Source organism: Astyanax mexicanus, chromosome 24 (genome assembly GCF_023375975.1).
Source record: "Astyanax mexicanus isolate ESR-SI-001 chromosome 24, AstMex3_surface, whole genome shotgun sequence".
Lineage (NCBI taxonomy): Eukaryota > Metazoa > Chordata > Actinopteri > Characiformes > Acestrorhamphidae > Astyanax > Astyanax mexicanus.
In genome coordinates this window covers 5,538,853-5,560,629 of record NC_064431.1, presented here as the reverse complement: position 1 = coordinate 5,560,629, position 21,777 = coordinate 5,538,853, and the positions used below count along the sequence as shown (strand labels likewise).

At 36.4% G+C, this 21,777-nt stretch overlaps 1 protein-coding gene across 1 annotated transcript; it reads right to left on the bottom strand.

Annotated features, from left to right (window-relative positions):
• Nucleotides 1-576: 576 nt before the first annotated feature.
• LOC103021734 (dnaJ homolog subfamily C member 11) lies at nucleotides 577-21,176 on the bottom strand. Its single transcript, XM_022682298.2, has 16 exons — nucleotides 21,061-21,176; nucleotides 18,506-18,635; nucleotides 18,324-18,397; nucleotides 16,667-16,768; nucleotides 15,020-15,148; nucleotides 14,738-14,860; nucleotides 14,564-14,637; nucleotides 13,019-13,208; nucleotides 12,824-12,909; nucleotides 12,458-12,574; nucleotides 10,787-10,942; nucleotides 10,617-10,686; nucleotides 10,469-10,526; nucleotides 9,147-9,289; nucleotides 8,898-9,027; nucleotides 577-7,410 (listed from the first exon to the last, which is right to left on the bottom strand). The coding sequence occupies exons 1-16, from the start codon at nucleotides 21,133-21,135 to the stop codon at nucleotides 7,385-7,387; spliced, it is 1,683 nt and encodes a 560-aa protein (XP_022538019.1). The 5' UTR covers nucleotides 21,136-21,176; the 3' UTR covers nucleotides 577-7,384.
• Nucleotides 21,177-21,777: the final 601 nt, after the last annotated feature.

The window sequence follows — 21,777 nt, the reverse complement described above, 5'->3', positions numbered from 1 at the left end:
GCATCCCCTAAGGCAGGGGTCGGCAATAGGCGGCCCACGGGGCAGATGTGGCAGATGTGTGAGGTTGTTTGAACTATAATGTATGCTAAAAAAAAATATATATATAGAAATAAAATGCTTCTCTGGTGAGCTTTAGTTTACATTCCTCCCCTGTCTGTCTGTCACGCTTGCCATGACTTTAGTTCCCGCCCGTTCTTGGGCTTCCTATCTCCTTATAAGGGCGTTTTTCCCAGCCCTGTCCCAATTCACTAGCCGGGGCAGTGATAGTGTATTGGGCCACGACCCTGACGACACGGGTTCGATCCTGCTTGAGGAGCAGTGAGTTTATTTATTTATTTTTTTCTTTTCTTCTTGGGTTTACCTGCTTTCTGTTCTGCAATGGGGTTCAACAACCCTCTGGGCTGGAGAGCTACTATTCTGTAGCACTTTATCACTCCATCCCATTACACTTCATTTCCCAAAACATTTTTTTTTGTGGCCCGCCACGTATTGGCTTGAAAAATATCTGACCCGCAGCCAAACTTAATTGCCGACCCCTTTTCTAAGTTAACAATAAGAACACAAAACAAAATGTAGTTTTGTCACTTTTTAAAGTTTAATTTACTATTCAAATCTACAACATAACTTTGTACATAAACATTTACAGTCAAGATACAGTATCTATTACAGACAGGAATGTTAACAGGAAAGAGAAAAGTTTAATATGGAGGTATTTAAAAAAAAAAACAAGCATGTTAAATTTAACCTTAGACATGAACATGACCTACACAGACCCTGGATGGTGGACGAATGGATGCATGCAGGGTAAATCGAGTGTGCCAAAGGATTTATTACTTTGCTCTTCAGTATCACACTGGCTTTAGGTCATTATTTTTTCTTTTACATCTATATAGTTTGGTTGTTCTGCTGCTAAACTCCTTTAGTTTGGTTTGTTTTCACACAGGGGAAAAATAAATAAATCATGTGCAACAAAATGTGTAACAACATGGGACATGGGAGCGTTCTCACTGGTTATTGGTCAGCGATATCTGGGGTGTAGCAATAAAGTAAATACAGGAAGAAGATCCTTTATGGCCTTTCCTGTATTTAATTTCTTAATGTCCGCCCAGGACAGCTCTGAACAATTAGCAGAAACGATGCATTTTGGTGCACTAGCGATTTTCCTTGTGTGAAACCAAACCAAACCAAAGCAAACCAAAGCAAACCAAAGAAAAATGCACCAAGTAAAGTAATTTGTTAACTGATTTACACCACAGAAACAAACTACAGGTGTAAAAAAAACAACCGGTAACACTTTCTATGAATGTCATCTTTATTAGACGCTATAACCACATTCATAACATATTATAATGCATTCATAAGGCATTATAAACATGGCTATAATTGTTTATAAAAATGCATAACCCATTATAGCCATGTTTGTTAAGCATTATGACCTGTGATCATAATACATTATAAGCTGTGCTTATAATATACATGTTAAAATAGTATATCTCTATCATTAATAATCTAGTCCTACACTGAAAGTCTGGCACTTTACTTAGAGCGCACAAAGACCTGTTATAACACATTATAATTGACTATAATTAATATTATATTCAAGACAAGAATAATTTATGAGTGGTTAAAAATATATTTATAGGATTATTGAGGGTGTGTTTATAAGTTGGAAGCTTTTTTAGTCATAATAGAGTCTGCAAGCTGGGACTGAGTTTCTTGGTATTGATGTATAACATGTTATAAACACAGCTATTAATGCATTATAATCACAGTTCATGATGCATAATAAACATGGCTATAATGAATTATACATTTTTTTATAAATATGTATAGCCATGTTTATAATGCCTTATGAATGCATTATAATGTGTTATGAGTATGTTCATAGCGTCTTATAGAGATGACATTCAAAGAAAGTGTTACCAAACAACCTAAAATGCAGTGTGAATCCAAAACTAAACGGTCCAAATGTCCAAATCAGACACTGATCCAGACTTTCAGGGGTGAAAATGCCACTAGGAATTACTCAACTGGACCTTCTGGGTTGGGTTTTAACATATATAGGAGCTCTTTCACGGTTCTCAGTGAGGGAATTGTCTATTGGAATGCTATTTTAGTCCAGTACCAGGCCCTGAAAGCCTTATAGGTGTAACAGATGAGCAATTCTGTTGCCTAAAAGGGTGCTGTGGCCTAGTTTTTCAAGTTTTATTGCACTAAAACTGTCCCTTGGTAGTGCTAACAAGGAACATTTAAGAGAACAATTGTATACCTGTTTATGCCCATCCAGAGGAGCACAAAAAAAAAATCCCTCTTTTTTTCTTTTTTTTTTTTTCTTCGTCAACCAAGAATGCAGAGCATGAACTGCAGTCCTCAGTCCTCACGAGCAGTCAGCCCAGCTTAGCCTCACAGTTATCACAATAGGTTATGTGAGCAGAAACTGTAATAAGTACATATCCATTCTGACTGATGTTAAAAAATAAATAAACATGGTACCGTAATTACAAATATGATGAACTTTAGATGATGGTGCAAACTGCTAAAAGAACAGATGAATGGAGTAATGGCACATCAACATAACACTATACATATGCAAGTCACATTTGGATATGAAATATATATATATTATAACTAAATTAATCTGTTAGAATTGACTTCCTTTAACTAACTCTCTGGTGTGCTCGGTTCCGTGTTCATTCACTGTGTCGGTAAACGCTATTCGAACCAACAAAACAAACTATTCCCAATCATTCAGTTCCTTCACTCGAGCTCCATTCGTGCAATGCTGTGATAAAGTCTCACTTCCAAAGCGGAACGCGATTCGGATTAAAAGAACAGCAGCAGACACGACACTGTTCAGTCGAGGGGAAAATAATACTGGCTCAAACTAACATAATAAAAACAAACAGCCTAAAACTAACAAAAGACAAAGAAAACATGGAAAACTTATAGATAATTGATGACGAGCAGCATAAGATTCAACACACATATATATCTGTAAAACAAATAGGGCTGCACACAATATACAGTGGCATGCAAATATATGGGTACCCCAGGTCCAAATATACTAGTGTGTATACTATATATATATATATATATATATAAAATTTGGTTCAAAATGTTTAACTCATATTATATAGATGTTTTACACACAGAGTGATCTATTTTAAGCGTTTATTTCTTTTATTGTTGATGATTATGTCTTACAGCCAATGAAAACCCAAACCTAGTGTCTCTAAAAAAATTAGATCAATTGATACTTTTGGTGTCTGCATCTCCAAACCATCACTGAAACTTGTGGAAGCCTCACACTAGACCTCGAGCAGTTTGGACTGTGTGTCTCTCCACTCTTCCTCCAGACTCTGCTCCCTTGATTTACTTTAAATGAAATGTAAAATTTACTGATGATCAGTGATGGATTGGAGAGACATGTCTGTCATCTGCTGGTGTTGATCCACTGTGTTTTATTATCAAGTCTAAAGTCAGTGCAGTTTTGTTTCCCACAAATTCTAACAGCACTTCATGCTTCCCTCTGCTGCTGAAAACTTTTATGGAGATGCGGATTTCATTTTCCAGCAGGACTTGGCACACTGCCCACACTGCCACTTCTTTTATAAAATATATATATATTTTTTTACTTTCTGAGGCACTGATTTTTGGGTTTTCATTGTCTGTAAGCCATAATCATCAACAATAAAAGAAAAAAAAATCTTAAAATAGATCACTCTGTGTGTAATACATCTATGTAATATATGAGTTTCACATTTTGAACTGAATTACTGAAATAAAGTAACTTTTCAATTATATTCTATTTTTTGAGATACTAGTATGTTAAAGTGAATTACTGAGTATCTCAATAAAATAATAAATGTCTCTTTTGTGTTTCATTTATAGGCAACATTATTGATTGCATGTTATTATTATTTGGTACAATGTTAGAGTTTAATGTTAAAAAGGAAAGAACCATGCACAAGTTTAGGCATAAGAGATTTGCACTGCTAGTAAACTTAACGAAAATCTTAATACTGCATAGTACAGTATATGCTACACTTCTAGACTCAACTCGCTTTTAGGTACCTGGTACCTGCTTCGTTTTCCACTGTCCCTACCTCACAATGTTTGTATCTGTTCAAAAGACCAAGTAGATTTTGGATTTAGAGCAGTCCTGATGAGAGCCAGTTCCATCATAAAGTGTTTGATGGTCTTTGTAACTGCACTTGTGACGTTCTTGACATTTTTTCAAATTAACTGACCTTTATTTCTTAGTGTTTTTTTTCCTTTACTTAGTTGAGCAGTTCTTGCCATAATATGGATTAGAAAATTACTTAAATAGTTGTATTCACTGTATACCAGTAACTCTACCTCTTCACTACTTTACAATGATGCTGATGCTCTCAAACACTTTATTAAGAGGCAAGAAATTCAAGTAAATAACTCTTGATGAGTTCAGCACAGCTGTTAACTGAAACCTGAATTCCAGGTGACTCTACCTCATAATGCTGACTGAGAAAATCCAGCAAGGATGTGCAAAACTCTCTAATCTTAGCAAGAGGTGCTACTTTGAAAATGTAAAATATACGACATATTTATATTTTATTTATTTGATTTTAGTATTAATCTATAGGACAGTCTATATTATTTTTTAATAATGAAAACGCACTAAATTTAAGGGGTGTCCGAACTGATTGGTACTGTAGGCACCATGCAGTAGAAAAGCACTATTATAACACTGTTAATGAAAGACAACGTGAGGCAAGTTTTAAATCTTTACAATACGCCAACTTCTTAAAACTTATCCCAACAATCAGCAGCCATAGGATTCTCTAAACAGCTGCCCATCACTCTAAAAGATTAAATAACTGATGCTCACGAATTAGGAGCAAAACATTTTCAGAGAGTCTTGAAAGCCTGACTACAGATCTGAAAAAGAACATCTTTCCAACTGTTCAACTGTTAACCTGTTTTGAGGTTGTGCTGCAGTCAGTGACACACATTACTTTTTACCTGTAGAGAGAAGAATAGATTCAGCAAAAAATGTTGCCGAAAAAAAAAATGCTACAGTATTTAAGTCTTTCGACTCAATGCAGTGTTTGGATCCCATTGTCTAATCACGAGTTCAAATGAGTCTTTTCTATTGGTAAAAAAAAAAAAAAACATTTCTGATCTTAATACATCACATAACCGGGTATGTATTTATTAATAAATTAGATAAACTCAGTGAGCAGCTTATTCCTGTTTTTTTTTTTTTGGTGTTATTGTGAGCATATCACTTTTTTTATATTTTAATATTAAAATCCCAATGTAGCATAAATTGATAACACATCATCATAACTTTTAACATTTCAACATTTTGTGGTATAAATAGTGTCAGAACCTGTTATATGGAGCATAAAACATTTATTTAATGCATTAATTAAATAAGTTGTAGTGTTAAAATGGTTGGAACAGAGCTGTAGAGGCTAAAATACACTTTTAAAAGGAGCAAGTTTTATCTCCAGCACTAAACCAGCACTCCTTTATTCTGTAAATCTGGTCCGAAAAATGAACACACACATTCACACACACACACACACACACACACACACACACACACACACACACACACACACACACACACACACACACACACACACACACACACACACACACACACACACACACACACACACACACACACACACACACACGGTGTGTCCTGTAGTGTGTAATGTGTATTTTTAAAAGCCAAAAAATACTTTTAAATTCAAGCAGATGCTTTTAGTGCTTAAATAGCTTTCAGTGCATAAGTTACAGTGTGTCCTTATTACCATATTGTGCAGCTCTAATATACTAACACAGTCCCCATCATGGCTGCCCTATAGAGAGTGGCCAAAATACGTCATGTTATTGTCAAGTTTGGTGCTACAATACAGAGAGGCACAGTGAACCATAGTTTGTCCTTCCCTTATACAAATATATTTTTACACACACAGACACACACTCCCACACACCAATAAATAAATAAGTGTCAGTTAGGAACTGTGATCATATCTCAAGCTATGCAATATACTATCTACAGTGCTATAAAAAGTATTTGCCCCTTTACAGATTTCTTTTGTTTATGCACTTTTTTTTATACTTACATTTTTTTATACTTACAAACTTATTTTTTTTAGCAAACATAAAAAGTACTTTTTAAATGATGTTTTCATTTATTAAGGAAAAAACAAACACTCTCTGAAAAGCTGATAATTAACAGACCTATAGACTCAAGAAATCACTTAAAGAAATTCAAAAACAGATAAAAAAACAAAAAAAAAACAAAAACAAAGGCATTAAAATCATCTATCGGTCTGGACATAGTCATTTCTAAAGCTTTAAGGCTCCAGGGGGCCACAGTAAAAGCTAAAAAATTATTCACAAAGGGAGAAAACATGGAACACTGCTGAACCTTCCCAGGAGTGACAAAAATACCGAAATTATTCCAAAAGGGCATGGACAACTCATCCAGAAGGTCAAAAAAAAAAACAACAGAACTACATCTAAAAAACTGCAGGTCTCACTTGCGTCAGTTAAGGTCAGTTTTAATAATTCAAGAATAAGATAAAAACTGATCAAAAATGGAATCCTTGGGAGAGTTCCAAGGCAAAAAACACTGCTGACAAAATCAAGTTACTTGATTGGTTTGGGGATTTTTTTTTTCTTGAATAAATAAAATTATCATCATTTAAAAAGTGCTTTTTATATTCACCCAGGTTATCAATAATCTGAAAAATATCAAAAATATCAAAAAAAGAAAAAAAAAAATGAAAAAAAAAGAAAGAAATCTGTAGGGGGGCAAATACTTTTTCACACCACTGTAACTATATCTGAGGGTTCTCTTATTGCATAGCTTTGTAACTGTAGAGCACAGCCGCAGTCTGGATGGCCTATTATAGGCCACATCTTCAGATCGTAGTCATCTGCACACAATTCTCACAATTCTTGTTACATCACTCCCACCAATGAGGCTGCCAATGAGCTATTGAACCAATAAGCAAATGAACAAAACTGGACCGATGCTCTCATCTGACAGACAGTACAATGAGAAGTAAACTAAAAGGACGAATCGCTGCACGCTCCGGCATGAAGCAGGTAACAGCTACACTCACGCTAACCCCGGACGCGTACGCTGACTGCTGTTCTGTGGTCTAGTGAACATGGATATGTTATAGAACACCAAGGGGGGGGTTGGGGTTGGGTAAAGAAGAAAGGTGAACTGGGTTTACACATACTCAACAACATGAGACGAAATGAAGCGGACAGCCCACAGATTTATCTTCACCTCTCCATGTCTGTCTGTCCTTTCATCCGTCCCGGTATAGTATCTGTCTGTCGAATCTGTCCATCTGTGAGGAAGACTCTGCGTCTATGTCTCTGCATCTATCCTGTGTGCTGTTTTGGGAGAGAGGAGAAAAAAAAAAACCATCAAAAACAACAGATAATGTACAATAAGCTTCCCTAAGTGCACTATATAGTGATGCTTGAAAGTTTGTGAACCCTTTAGAATTTTCTATATTTCTGCATAAACGTTAGGGGTGGGCGATATGGCCCTAAAATAATATCAATATATTTCATGGTATTTTTGCGATAACGATACTCTTGCCGATATGATAAAACACTTAAGTAAAAAAAAAAAATTTAAGAATACTCTACTGCAACAAAATGAAAATTTAAATGTTATTATTGCATAATAAGTGAGTTCTAACAAAAGTCAATGATCCAGAATGTCAAGATACTAATAATGAACTCTAAATAATGAACCCAACACACGCTCCTGTGTTGCATCACTAATGATAGGGGGAGTCCTAATGACTGGGTCGGGTAACTGGCCGTGTAAATTGGAGAAAATGGGAAAAATCAGAAATAAAATTAAATAAAAAATAATAACCACTTTTGTGTGGACATTATGTTATTAAAGAAATAACTGCGATAAAAATACTGTCATTTTAGAACAATTCTATGCTGCGGATACAATAACATAATAACATAATAATCACGGCTGTCGACATTAAAGTGTTAACGCACGCAATTCATTTGGAATCAGTAACGTTATTTTTTTTTACGCAATTAATCAAGCCACCGATTTTGACACCAACTTCCGCGATAATTTCCCTCGCCTCTGCCCAAAGTGCTGATTTTTTTTTTCACTGGAGTGATTCGCTTGTGATGAGAATATGATCGGGTCTTGAACCGACCCTGCTATCAAATATACTTCTTTTTTTTTTTATTGAGCTACTAAACTGCTGAAAAGGTGCAGTTTAATCTGATATATTAGCCAAATAATATACTGCTATGAACAAACGCTGTCTCTGCTGCTCCGTGTTGTTTACACACTGAGAGCGTGGTATGTGCAGCGTTCACTGACCAATCAGAGAAGTCAATGTGCTCGCGTGGTTTATTGGTGTGCATTTTGATGCGTTTAGGTTTACATCTGTGTGAAACCAAAAAGAGAATCAGAGGGAGAAACACTTCAAATAAAGACACTGCTGTCACACTTGCAGTTTTATAGGCCCAAAAATGTAACCCTGTGTTACTTTACAGTATATTCTAAAATAAACGGTTACTGAACAGTTAAAAACTGTTCCTGGGTGCAATTGCAGTAGTTGAGCATAGGCAACAGACACATGTAGGCCTGTCACTATAACATAATTTTCAGGACGATATATTATTCCAGAAATTATTGCGATAAACGATAATATTGTCATTTTAAAACGCCACTATACAAAAAGCTTTTTTTCCTGCGCTCCCAAAGGAGCTTTAAGACAATGTGCCCCAGTAATAATATAAAAAAAAAAGAAATTATAGTAAGTGTATATATGTGCTAAGAAATCCATTTACTAAGGTGAGCTCCCAAATCATTTCAGCCAGGCTCTACTCACATTGCTTGGGTATCCTAAGGGCCTCGGTGTCCCCAGACAGCACTTGGTGCATGACGCCCCGGAACTGGTACAGCAACTTCAGGCTCTTCTCCTCTCCGACACACGGGTCATAGAACCCAGGCAGACCAGCCTGAGAGACGAGAGATAAGACCTTTCAGAAAGCAAACAGGCTAAAAGGCTGATGGTGTTAACATGAGCTAGGTGATTAATCAGTACTACAATGGGCGAGATGATTGACGTAGGACTGACCTTTGAAGCCTCAGTGAGGATGAGTTTGGAATCCTTCACCAGGCACTGCAGGGGCACGGTCACGTCTATGACCTTTGCCCGCTCCTGTTTTTGGCTGTTGTCGGTCACAAATTTGCCATACCAGGCATTTAAGATGATGAGACCTAAGAAAAGAACACACCAAATACATTTATTTTAAATAAATATAGAACTGTTTATTTGTTACACATTTATTGTTATGTTGTAAATACAGCTAATATAGACATTAGATCAACTGTACAGCATACAAATACGCTATAACACTATATAGACAAAAGCATTGGGATACCTGCTCATTTGCGCATTGCTCTGTTTCTATTTTAAAATCTAAGTCTATTAAAAAAAGAATTCACTTAGAATTAGATTCTGAAGCACTGCTGAAAGGATTTAATTGAATTCAATGACAAAAGCATTAGTAAAGTCAGGGGTGACGATCCTTTACCTGTGCTTATCTCAAAGGTAACCAATATATGCCCCAATATTAATGCCCCAGCTTAGCATTGTTAGCGATACCAGTTGGTAATACATTATACAGTATTTTGCATTTCTAAACATTATAAAACATGCCCACAACATGTTAGACAGTACTGTGTATACGCCTGATTTAATAAGACACAAATAGATATACTAAAGAAGTCCAAACAGAAGTATTGTTGATAGCATAATAATAGATATAGAACTGTATAATACTATTGTTTTTACTACTGATCAGGGCTGTCACTAGAGATTCATAAATGGGAGGCTAGGCTTTGACTAAAGGGGTCTAGCAGCAAACCTTCCACGAGTATTTAAAAAAAATAAAAAAAATAAATAAATACAATTCTGAACTCTTAAAACTTGTTGCATTATTTTTAAATTTGAAAGCTCTGCATCTGTTTTGCTATTTTAGCTATTTCTAATGTTCTGCAAATAAATGCTCTAAATGACAATATTTTGGGGGGAGAATTTGGGAGAAATGACAGCACCAATTTCCAGTTTAAATTTCCAATTTGGAACTAGAAAATTGACAACCACGTTTAAGTAGAAGGCAGGCTTACTCTTCCACCTTAGTATATTTTCACTGATTCTGTATATTTCAGCTATGAATAAGGAAGAGCATTTTTTCATAAATGACAATTTGCATTTACGGCAGTGAGATTACAGTGAATTATACTTCAGAAAAAAAAATACCATAATGCTGCTTTGAGAAATGCATTGCTGGGATGTTGTAAAGTAAACTACTGAATGCTGCTTAAGTTAATCTGTCATTTTTTGAAAACCTAAGATTTTATGGATTCAAATGTATGCTGTTTGCTGGAACTCACCCATTTTGGACTCCTCTGCCTCAATTATCCTCCGCACTGACTCCTGCATTAGAACCACCTACAAAACACCATTATACACAACAACGCAGCTGATTAATTACGCAAGAGCTCCAAATATCAACCAGAGTGTAATCAAGCAAGCACTCACTGCTGATTCGGCCTCGTGCTTCTTCTTGGCAATGTCTGAAGCAGAGTCCACTCTGTGCTTCTCCAGCTCCCTACACACAATCACACATGTAGATGATTCCACCACTTGGCCTAAAGCCATCAGCATTAGAAATTATCTGATTACAGCACAGTGCATGGACATGAACTCACTGTTCCTTCTGGGCGCGTACGTAAGGTGTGATTATCAGTTTCTGGACTGCAAAATAGATGACCAGAGGGCCCACAGTGGCGTAAAACACAGCGCTGGGCAAGACTTGGTCTGTTAGGTGGATGGGAAAGAGGTAGGTCTGACTGGCTCGGTTCAGCCTGGGAAGAAAAGAGGATGATTAAGATGCGACAATCCATCTTTAACAACCCAATATCCAACAATATACTATGTGTTCAGAATTAAGATCATAATAATGCAGGAATCATAAATCACATGACATTCATGGTTCACCAGTGTGTTGTAATTGTAATATGTAGCAATGAAACTGCAATATGAGATAGCATCCAGGCTTTATGGCCAGTACATAGCATTGCTGGAAATAAAAAAAGGTGAGAAATGTACAGAAAATCTGTACATAAGTGAAAATTTAAAACTGTTAAATGTGTTTAATAAAAGTGAACGGATGGAGCCAACAAATGCAAAAAAAAAGCCAAGTTAAAGAGTAAACACTGATTGCTGGAGTGTAACGAAGTGGTGCGGAAACAAATAATCAGAACTAGTCCTCATCAGGCATGTATAAAGTACTAGAGATCCAGACTTGAGTACAAGTGCACTATCAAAAAAGTGACTTAAAGCAGCACTAGGCAGGATTTCCTTGATTTTTGATCTTTTTGAAGTAGTAAAATTACAGATTGAAACTCACTGCAGCGCTGCATTGAGGTGTAATAGGAGGAATAGCGGTGCTCTCGTGTCTGTGCTGGAGCTCCTCTGAGCTCAAACCAGACTCTGTAAGTTTTCCGAGCCGGCCGCGACCAACGCTCGTGAGAACTGCGACCTGCTTTCCGACCTTTAGTTCTAACAGTTCTACAAGGACTACTGGTTCATTCTTTACAAACTAACATACAGACACTCTGGCAGAAGCTGGAAAGGGACCGAATATGTCTGTGAAAGCCAGAAAACGCGAAAGAGAAACTAATCCGCCTGAAACATTTATTACACTCTACAACTGTAGGGGGAGCCCACAAGCACAAAATCTCAATCCTACCTTGTGGAGCTTTAAGTAAAATATTGTGCTGTTTTTAAGCTCACACTTAAGTAGAAGTACTAAAGTATTTAAGAATTTGTATTTAAGTAATGCAGGTAGTTTATTTTTAAAATATAGAACTGAAGTACTGAAAGTTAAAGTACAGTACTGTGCTATGTAGTTATTACAGAAATTATTGTTCATATTACTTCAAATGTTTAGGCTAAAGGACACTCACAATTCCTTTGGCTGTAGCAGCAGTACAAGCACAGGAATGCACAAGATAAGAGTCCATGTACAAGTACATGGATTTACCTCTCTCTTACAAATAACTCTCTAAACAAACTTGTCTAAAAAAGAGGTTAAACAGAACTGACTGCAAGCCATTAGGATTTTTTTTTAAGTAATTCTAAATAAAAAGTCAGTAGTTGTAGTTTATAACTGTTGTAAAATCTACTAAAGCTGACAAAAGCCTGATTTAATGATTTAATAAATAAATTTGTGAGAAAATCTCAGCCTCAGAAACTTACAAATGCACTTAAAATAAAAGATTTAAAATAAAATATAAATTAAATGTATCTTTAGAAAATGTAAATTAGCAAAAAAAAAGTACAATTATTCAAGTATTTTCCTGCTCTGGAAAGCCAACCTGATTTTGAGGGAGACTCCTTGGGGTACCCCAATGCTGACAGTTGCTGACAACACACTGTGCCTGCTGATCTTCCTCTCTGCACCGTATTCCACCACTGTTCCAAAGAAGCCGGTTCTGAAGAGGAAAAGCCAGATGATTGGCAGTTGATCAGATACTGAGCTTTTACATTTACAGTTTTAAAACTTTGACTTGACTTATGGTAGCTTTTTTCATTCAATACATGTATATAACAATTCCTTTCCGAGCTGAAATGGGTTCGTTAAAGGCAGGAAACCATTACAGCATTCCAGGGTCAAGGCAGAATTTTTCTTTTTTTTTATTAATTTTATACAAAAATACAGATGAAATGTAGATCAGACTTACTTGACAGAACCCTTGACCTTGGTCTGGTCTTCATCTTGAAATTTGTACTGATAGCTCATCATCAGGTAAGAATGGGGAACGCCGAGCTGTGCATCAAAATCACAGATGGTAAAGTGTTGTAATCTTCTTAAAAAGCCGCTGTCGTTTACAGTTAAAAAAGGAAAAGCATCACTGTTTTTTTTGTCCTGGCCTCACCTGTAAAGCCATGGTGAAATGGCTGGTCTTGGTGTCTCGGACGATGCTGGTGGTCATGGCTGATTCAGTGCCCCAGCGCCACTGCAGGTAACCCATGGTGTTCTGGTCCAGGTGCCGAGCCATCATGGTGCTGGCATTGGGCCGCACGCCACGAGATGAAAACTGCATACCGCACTGAGCAGTAACAAAACTAGCAAGCACACAAACAAAAAGAGAATGTTAAAGATATAAAATTGTATTTACCATGGCATGTTAGATTTACAGGTGCCTCTCGGAAAGAATTTGAAAAGTTGAAAAGTTCCAGATTTTGCAGGACATTTTTAAAGCTGATATACTGTACCTATATAAAATTAAAAAGCATATTATAGGAGACACTAACACATGCTGGATGTGGTTATTTTTAGAAATTTGTATTTAAATATCAATTAAGATCATCTTCAATTAAGATGAAAATATTAACAGACAATATTACTTTGAATTTGACCATGTTTTAATAAAAATGAAATCAATCTCTTCTACTACGAAGAGTTTTTTGTAATTAATTTTACTGAGAGGAAAACTTATAAATAATCAATGTTTTTTTAATTCATGTAAATTGCTGTTATGTCAGTTTATTAATTCTATATTATTTGTTAATTTATTTATATTTCCTTTTAGTACTAATATTTCCCTTTATATTGTGCTCTTGAATTTTTACTGCAAACCAAGTTGCCAGATTCATGTTTTTCCTGCCAAAGTGGGTTTGTTTTATACTTGAAGGTGAAAATTTGAAGAATGATATTTGCAACTTCTTGGGCTACTTTTATGACATACAGTAAGTATGGGTGTTGTCTTGTCTCTTATCTGATGTTTTGACATTTTTTTAAAACACGGAGAGCAAGCCGACTATGTGAGCCCATTACCCCTCTCACAGGGTCTAGTCCTCTCCATCACACATTAAAAACACGTAGACAATTTTTATGTTATGTCCGATAAATCTGAGGTAGCTAGGCTAAACAGGTGACTACAGTAGCACTGCTGATGTAAATGTATTATACTAGAACTATTATAATTAGAATTAGACTGGTAAGTTAAATCTATGGCTAAGTTTGAACTGCTGATGCAGCAGGGCTAAACAGGTGACTGGAGTAGCACTGCTGAAGTAAATTCATAATCAGAATTACACTGCTGAGGTAAATGTACTAGCATATTTGCTAAATAATCTAAAAAAAAAAACACTGTAGGATTGTAACTGCTTGTACTTTGAAAAGCAAAACAAAAATAAATTTTGTCTATTAAATTTATTACATAAGGACAAAAGTGGCAAAATTATTGAAAACCTGAAAAAAAAAAAAAAAAAAAAAAAAAAAAAATATATATATATATATATATATATATATATATATATATATATATATATATATATATACACACACACACACACACACACACAAACACACACACATATATATATATATATATATAAATAAAACATTTTAATTTTTTGTCAAAAAAAAAAAAAAAATTGCATCTATAACTTTTTTTTTGTGAAAAAGCTTCCCTTACCAGCGTGCTGTTATATTTTGGAAGACTTTCATTCCAAAAAGAGGCCCTCGAATATCTCCTGCTCCAAACTCCAGCTGAACACACAGTCACGGGAGACAGAAAAAAAAAGAGATAAGCCAGGCAACACAAGATAACGGTCTTTATCTTTAAATGAAACATGAGTGCGAGTCCTACCTCTCCCCAGCCCCTTGTAGAGGTGACCCGTCGCAAACACAGGTTGATATTACCTCCGCCATTGCCGTTGTGTGTGGTCAGAGAGCCGGAGAGGACGGCCGTGTCTGTGGTGGTTAAGGGAGCCTGGAATATATAAACACGGCCTTGTACTCTATAATAACATCAAGGTCACTCTGCGCTCTATAATAACAGCCGGGTTTAACACACATCCAGCATGTAGTGTACGTACACACACAGGACGTACACTACATGATGACCTTATGTTTGTGTGTATGTTTTTACCTCTATAGATTGGGATATGTGCATCCTGTTGATCTCAATGTGTGGGAATCCTCCTCCTGGCATTTCCTCAAAATCCTCTTCATAGCGGTCAAACAGATCTGTGGCATCTATGCCCACACTTATGGTGCCCTGCATTGAGAGAATAAAGAGGTATGCAGAGCCATTACATAATAAAATGTTTATATTTCACAGTGTGGACTGAGTCAGCAGGAGGAAGAGGGCAAACAAACTCAATATCAGTGTTAGCAGCAGTGTCTCAGCTAGTGTTCTGAGCTCTGATATATTAGGACACTTTTATTGTCGCTCAGGGTGGTCCGAGCTGAACTGAAATTGTACATGTTATATTTCAATGGAGCAGGATTTAATATAGTAAATGATCAACTGTGCAATTAACTGCACATGGGGCGCCGAGTGGTCCAGCGGTCTAAAGCACTACCACTATGAGCGGGAGGTCGCAGGTTCGAACCCCCCGCTCATGCAGCCTTGCCATCAAGCTGCCGGCGCTCAGAGGGAGCACAATTCTCCCTGCTCCCTCCGGGTGGGTAGATGGCGCTCTCTCCCCACATCACTCCTACGGTGATGTCTGCAGCACAGGGCGTCTGTGAGCTGATGTATCGGAACCGAGTCGCTGCGCTTTCCTCCGAGCATGCTGTGATTCTGCTCGGCAATGCTGCATCAGCAGCAGCTCGAAAAGAAGCGGTGGCTGACTTCACATGTATCGGTGGAAGCATGTGTTAGTCTTTACCCTCCTGGTGTGTTGGGGCATCACTAGTGATAGGGGGAGTCCTAATGAGTGGGTTGGGTAATTGGCCGTGTAAATTGGGGAGAAATTGGAAAAATTTGAAATAAAAAAATGTATAAAAAAATTAAAATAAATAAATAAGTGCACATACTAGTAGTTAAGTGCAAAATGTGACTCAGAAAATTAGAATATTAAAAGACCAGTTGGTACTTTTGGCATTTTGGGCAGTGTGCCAAGACCTGCTGGAAAATGAAATCTGCATTCCATAAAAGTTGTCAGTAGCAGAGGGAAGCATGAAGTGCTGTAAGTTTTTGTGGGAAAACAAAACCGCACTGACTTTAGACTTGATAATAAAACACAGTGGATCAACACCAGCAGATGACAGACATGTCTCTCCAAACAATTACTGATTAATGGAAACTTCACACTAGACCTCGAGCAGTTTGGACTGTGTCTCTCTCTCTGTGTCACTCTTCCTCCAGACTCTGCTCCCTTAATTTACAAATGAAATACAACATGTGCTGATGATCAGTGATGGTTTGGAGAGACATGTCATCTGCTGGGGTTGGTCCACTGTGATGGAGGAGAGGGTGAGCCATCCATCCACTCAGAAAGAACAAGGCAGATAATGTTCTGGAACTTCTGTCAGAAACTTAAAAACTTAACTAAAGAAAACTCAAATAGAACAAAAATAAAATCACGATTAATCCTTAAAATGAACCAAAGCACAACTTTCATCCCATTATCACTGCTTCTGAAACCAGGGACACTTCTTTAAATCATTTCTGCACCCCCCACAGTCACTGGCTTGATCATTAATTGATCTTTTTGGAACCGGGTGAACTCTGTAACGCCACAGGCCTGACTGTGAAGTGCTTTAATCAAAGCAGAGCAACGTGAGCTACCTTGGGATTGGTCCTCTGCTGTAGCCTCCTTTCGTCCCTGTCCCTCTGCAGGCGCTCGTACTCCTCCCTGATCTCAGCAGGGGTCCGCTTCCTCTCCACCATCTAAAAAAGAAAAACAACAAAAAGAAAACAACAACAAGAAGGAGGCCAGAATTTAGTGGCATTTATAATACTGTTCAGATACAAGGATTCACTGTTCAAAGTTTTGAAGAAAAAAAAAACTTAAAAAACAAATTGGTTGCAAACAAAGGTATAAATTTCTTTGATACAGACAACAAGGATTTTTTTATGAAAATGTATATTTGTTTAGATGCTTCGAGACTGACCACACAAGCTGTTATTAGTTCTAAAAACCTCAAAATAAACAATAATAAAAAAAAAGTCATTCCTAGCTTGTCCCTGGAGTCTGTGTGTGCAGAATACTCCTAGAAACATGTACACAACATTATACAATTTTAGAAACATTTCAGGGAAAATGTTTTGAACTTTTACCACAATTGATGAAATGTATTGATTTTGTATTGAGAAATACAGCTTGGAGTGGCTAAAATGGGAATAGGACTTCTGAGCACTGATGGTACAAAGATAATATATTTTATTTCAAATTTGTTCTCATTTTCTTCCCAATTTGAAAGGCCAACTACCGTATTTTTCGTACTATAAGGCGCACCAGAATATAAAAGTGCACAATCAATAAACTGCTATTTTCTGATCTATTTTCATACCCAAGGTGCACCAATTTATAAGGCGCATTATGTAACACTAGTAAGAAACAGGGGTGTCACCATGTTTTCCTTTAAATTTTGGCAGTCTTGAAAGCTAAGTAAACAAAACTGTCATATTTTAAAGTCAAAGGCGCGCTGGATTTTATCTACACAGATTTCTCTACTGAAAACTGTTTATTTGGGTGAGTACAGTGCTTTCATTATTTACAGTAAGATTAAATTTCCAGATATCCATTAAGGCTAGCCGTGGTTACTGGCGAATGTTGCCCAACAGCGCTACACTGAGGAACCCTGAGTTTTCCGGTAAGCCAGGCCATTATTAGCTAGCAGTCCAGGGTTAGCAGCAGGCGACAGGCCAATAATACTCACCTCTGAATAGCAAAAAAGCTAACGCTTAGCGTTGTTAGCGGCTAATGCTAATACTGCTCCAGTCACGAGTCTCTGTGCTGGAGAACTAAACTGAAACTCCTTTATAAAGCTTTACTTCAGCGGAGTGGTTTTACTGCTCCTTACAAACTGACTGGTAAAATTCATACATAAGACGCACTGACGATTTAATGGGAAAATGAAAGGATTTTAAGTGCACCTTATAGTGAGAAAAATACTGTACTTAAGACTAGCCTCCTTAAACACATGTTAAGTCAGCCACAGTCAAATTTCAAACATCACTGGTTACCAGGGTACTTGAAGGAAAGCTAGCGAATACATCAACTAACACATAACTAGAAGTGATGTGGGGAAAAGAGCATCATCTAACTACCAAGAAAGAGAAAGGCTAATTGTGCTCTCTCGGACTCCGGCTGCTGATGGAACGCAGCATGATCCAAAATTTGAACCAGTGATCCTCATACAAATGTTATTATTATACAACAAAAATGAGTACAATAACACAACATAATTGTTTATCAAAATATCAGAAATAACAGTCTTACCTCCCATCCTTCCACCTCCAGCCCTTTCTTCCCAAAAATGTCATATATGGCTCGAGACTGGGGGTCACTAAGGACTAAGAAGAGCTGCACATGAATACTGAGTGTTAATCTGAAAAACAAGATCATTCATTTCCAGCAAATGAGAGGTCAAGTGTACTGTCTAAGTGCAGCTGAGGGTATACCTTCATAAGCTTGGTGGACGAGGTTGAAGAGCTCCTCTGCCTGTCTCTTGAGCTCAGGGTCTCTGTGCTTGTCTGGGTGGTAGAGCATGCAGAGCCGGCGGTACGAGGACTTCAGCTCCTCTTGAGTCGCCTGAGGAGCAATTTTACAGCTGCTTTAACAGAACAACTTATACAGCCACATAAAACCCTGAAGAAGGCATATTAATATTGCAAGTGTAATATGTTGTAATATGCAATGGTTACATATTTTATTAGCTAAATGCTGTTTACTAAAGCAGAGACACCTGCTTACTGAATGTGCACAGACTTCATAATGGTGTTAAAGTTAAAATTCTATATATAACTCAATATTGTACTACACACTAACACTATACAGCACTGAAATCATATAGTAACTTAAAACTGTTAAACAAACCAAAATATTCTGTAAAGCATTTAGGTGCTTTTATCTGTGAGCCGTTAACTTGTGAATTCTAAAGATTATAACTCTTGCTCTTCTTTTTTTGGGGCGGTCCTGATGAGAGCCAGTTTCATCAAAGTGTTTTTGATTGTATTTGTAACTGCATTACAGGACACTGTCAACATTCTTGAAATATTTCAGACTGACTCACCTTCATTTCTTAAAGTAATTTATTTTCTTTACTTATTTTGTTTGAGTAAAACAGAAAAACAGCAGCAAACAGCAATTTTTCATTCAGAAAGAGACAAATGAAAATATGCAATTAATCAGCAGCTCAGAGAAAAGTTCCTCTCATCCCCCAGGTGAGCTCACAATCAAGTGAGAAACTCCATAAAATACTGGATATAAGGTTAAAAAAAAAATCAAGAGCAGTCACTATAGCCCTGTTTAAATGTATTAATACTGTAGCTTAAATGATCATTTTAATGCACATTCAATACTGGAGAAAAAAAAAAGTCAATTGTGGCTGATTAATACTGAAATGCCTCTAATAGCTTCAATATTAACATATTGTAAATTGATATTTAACTTGCGTCTACTTTGTGCAATAGAGCTTTTGTGAAAAAGCTTGTTTTTAATATTTAAACTTTGCGTATTTTATGTCTGTTTATAGTGTTTATGGAACTATTTAAAATATTTCGTTTAGGAAAGGAAGCAATGTCTTTTTAAGGCCGACAAAGCAAACCCTATACTAATCAAAGCCTTAATTTAAAGCCTGAATGTCACAAACCTATATAAAAGCCCAATAATAATAATAGAAATAGTGTGATAAACCGTAAATCCACCAGAATCTTAAAAAAACTCAGTAGTTGACTAAACAATGACTCTACTCGTTCTTTCTTAAGTCAGGTAAATGCTCAATGGTTAAAATGTATACATTTGCCAGGGCTTCACTGTGAGATATGGCCCTAAAATAATGTCATATTTTATGGTGTTTTCGCGATAACAATACACTTGGTGATATGACAAAACAATTCAAGAATACACTACTGCAACAAAATAAAAATTACATTTTATTATTGCATACGACATGATATGACACAACCCAAACTATAGATATAAAAAAATGTAAGAATTTTATAAGATTTGTAACAGATGTCAATGATCCAAACAGTAATGATATTAATTATTCACTCCAAATATCCCCATATATCCAGGATTATAGTAAAATAAATGATACTGGACAGATATAATCTCTAGTCTCTAGTAGATATATAATGGAAAATGAGAATAGTGTGAATTTTTCTTTTGTTAAAAACAGCAAAAAAAAAAAAAAAACTGTACCCATTCCACACAGCTAGATCAATTAAGGTGTGGATGAAGAACCACCAGATCAAGACAGTGTTAAGGCCAACCCAATCTCCAGCCCTGAACCTCAATGAAAACCTATGGAATGTAATCAAGAGGTAGATAGATGGTCACAAGCCATCACACAAAGCTGAACTGCTTGAATATATGCGCCAGGAGTGGCTTAAGTTCACCAAAAGCAGTGTGAAAGACTAGTGGAGAGCATGCAGAGAAGCATGAAAGCTATGATTAAAAATCTGGGTTATTTTATCATATATTGATTCTGCACTCATCCTTATTTAAAACTTTAGTATTGTTGTCTCTAAATGAATATGAACTTTTCTCTGCATTATTTAATGTTTGAAAGCTCTGCATCTTTTTCGTTAATTTGACCATTTCTGATTTTCTGCAAATAAATGATGTATTTTTATTTGGAATTTGGGAGAAATGTTGTCTGTATTTTATAGAATAAATCATGTTAGTCAATGTTACCATGTTAAATGTCCTCATATGTCCTATTTATCATATGAAAGGCAGCTATTAAAGGTAAATTATAAACATTTTTTTTCAAACCCTTCCAGAGAGCTGTAAAATGCAGGTAAAGACTGTATTAAACAGAATAGTGGAGGTAAAGCAGAGAAAGATCTCAGTATCTCAGGATGTCAGTATCTGATCCGCTCTGACCTGAAGGGTGAACACTCTTTACCTCAGCTCCGTGTTTAGGGAGATTTCTCTGGGATTTCTGGCAGCTGCTGCCGCTGTGTGTCTGCAGAAAAAACACATAAACACGAAAACAGACCGCGCTTACCTCTCTGCTCACGTTCAGGAGGGAATAATAATCCTCGTTCTCTATTTCTAATTCATTCTCCAAGGCAGCTGCCATGTTTCCGCCGCTCCCCCGCTCCCCCTGCCTGCAGACACCGGCCGGAGAGCTGCTGCTGCCGCCACCGTGCGGCCCGGAGGGGATCTGCACTTCAGCACCAGAGCTGTGGAAAGTCTTTACATTCATTAATATGGGAGGTAAATTCTGCCAAAAATAAAACTAAAATAATAATAATAAAAATAAAATAAATTAAAGAAAGGAATTAAAAAATATGGAATTAAAAGGTGTATGCAAACTTTTGACTGATACTGTATATTTTACCCTGATAGCAAAGAACATTAAATAAACGTCTTTTGGTTGCATTAAATTAGCTCTAAAACTACTTTTATTTAACATTGCTTAATAGGAATCAGTTAGTGTTGAAATTCTGACATTGACTATATAAACTTGGAAATATATAATATATATATATATATATATATATATATATATATATATAAACTTTTATTTTATCAAATTTATTTATTTATGTATTGGCTAATAGTGCTGAATATTAAATAAATAATAATTCAATTAACTTTAAATACTGTGTGTGTGACAGACATATGTTTTAGACATTCACGGAAATATAGAACAAATCATGTCCCATATTGGTTTAATACAGGATGCAGCATTTTATTGCCAAATATTCTGTATTTTATG

Bases quoted from the DNA above. Each gene is read 5' to 3' on its own strand.
- LOC103021734 (XM_022682298.2), bottom strand. From the start codon at position 21,135: ATGGCAGCTGCCTTGGAGAATGAATTAGAAATAGAGAACGAGGATTAT. The intron at 18,636-21,060 runs GTAAGCGCGGTC...ATTGCTCCTCAG, and splicing joins TCCTGAACGTGAGCAGAGAG to GCGACTCAAGAGGAGCTGAA. The intron at 12,910-13,018 runs GTGAGGCCAGGA...TTTGATGCACAG, and splicing joins ATTTCACCATGGCTTTACAG to CTCGGCGTTCCCCATTCTTA.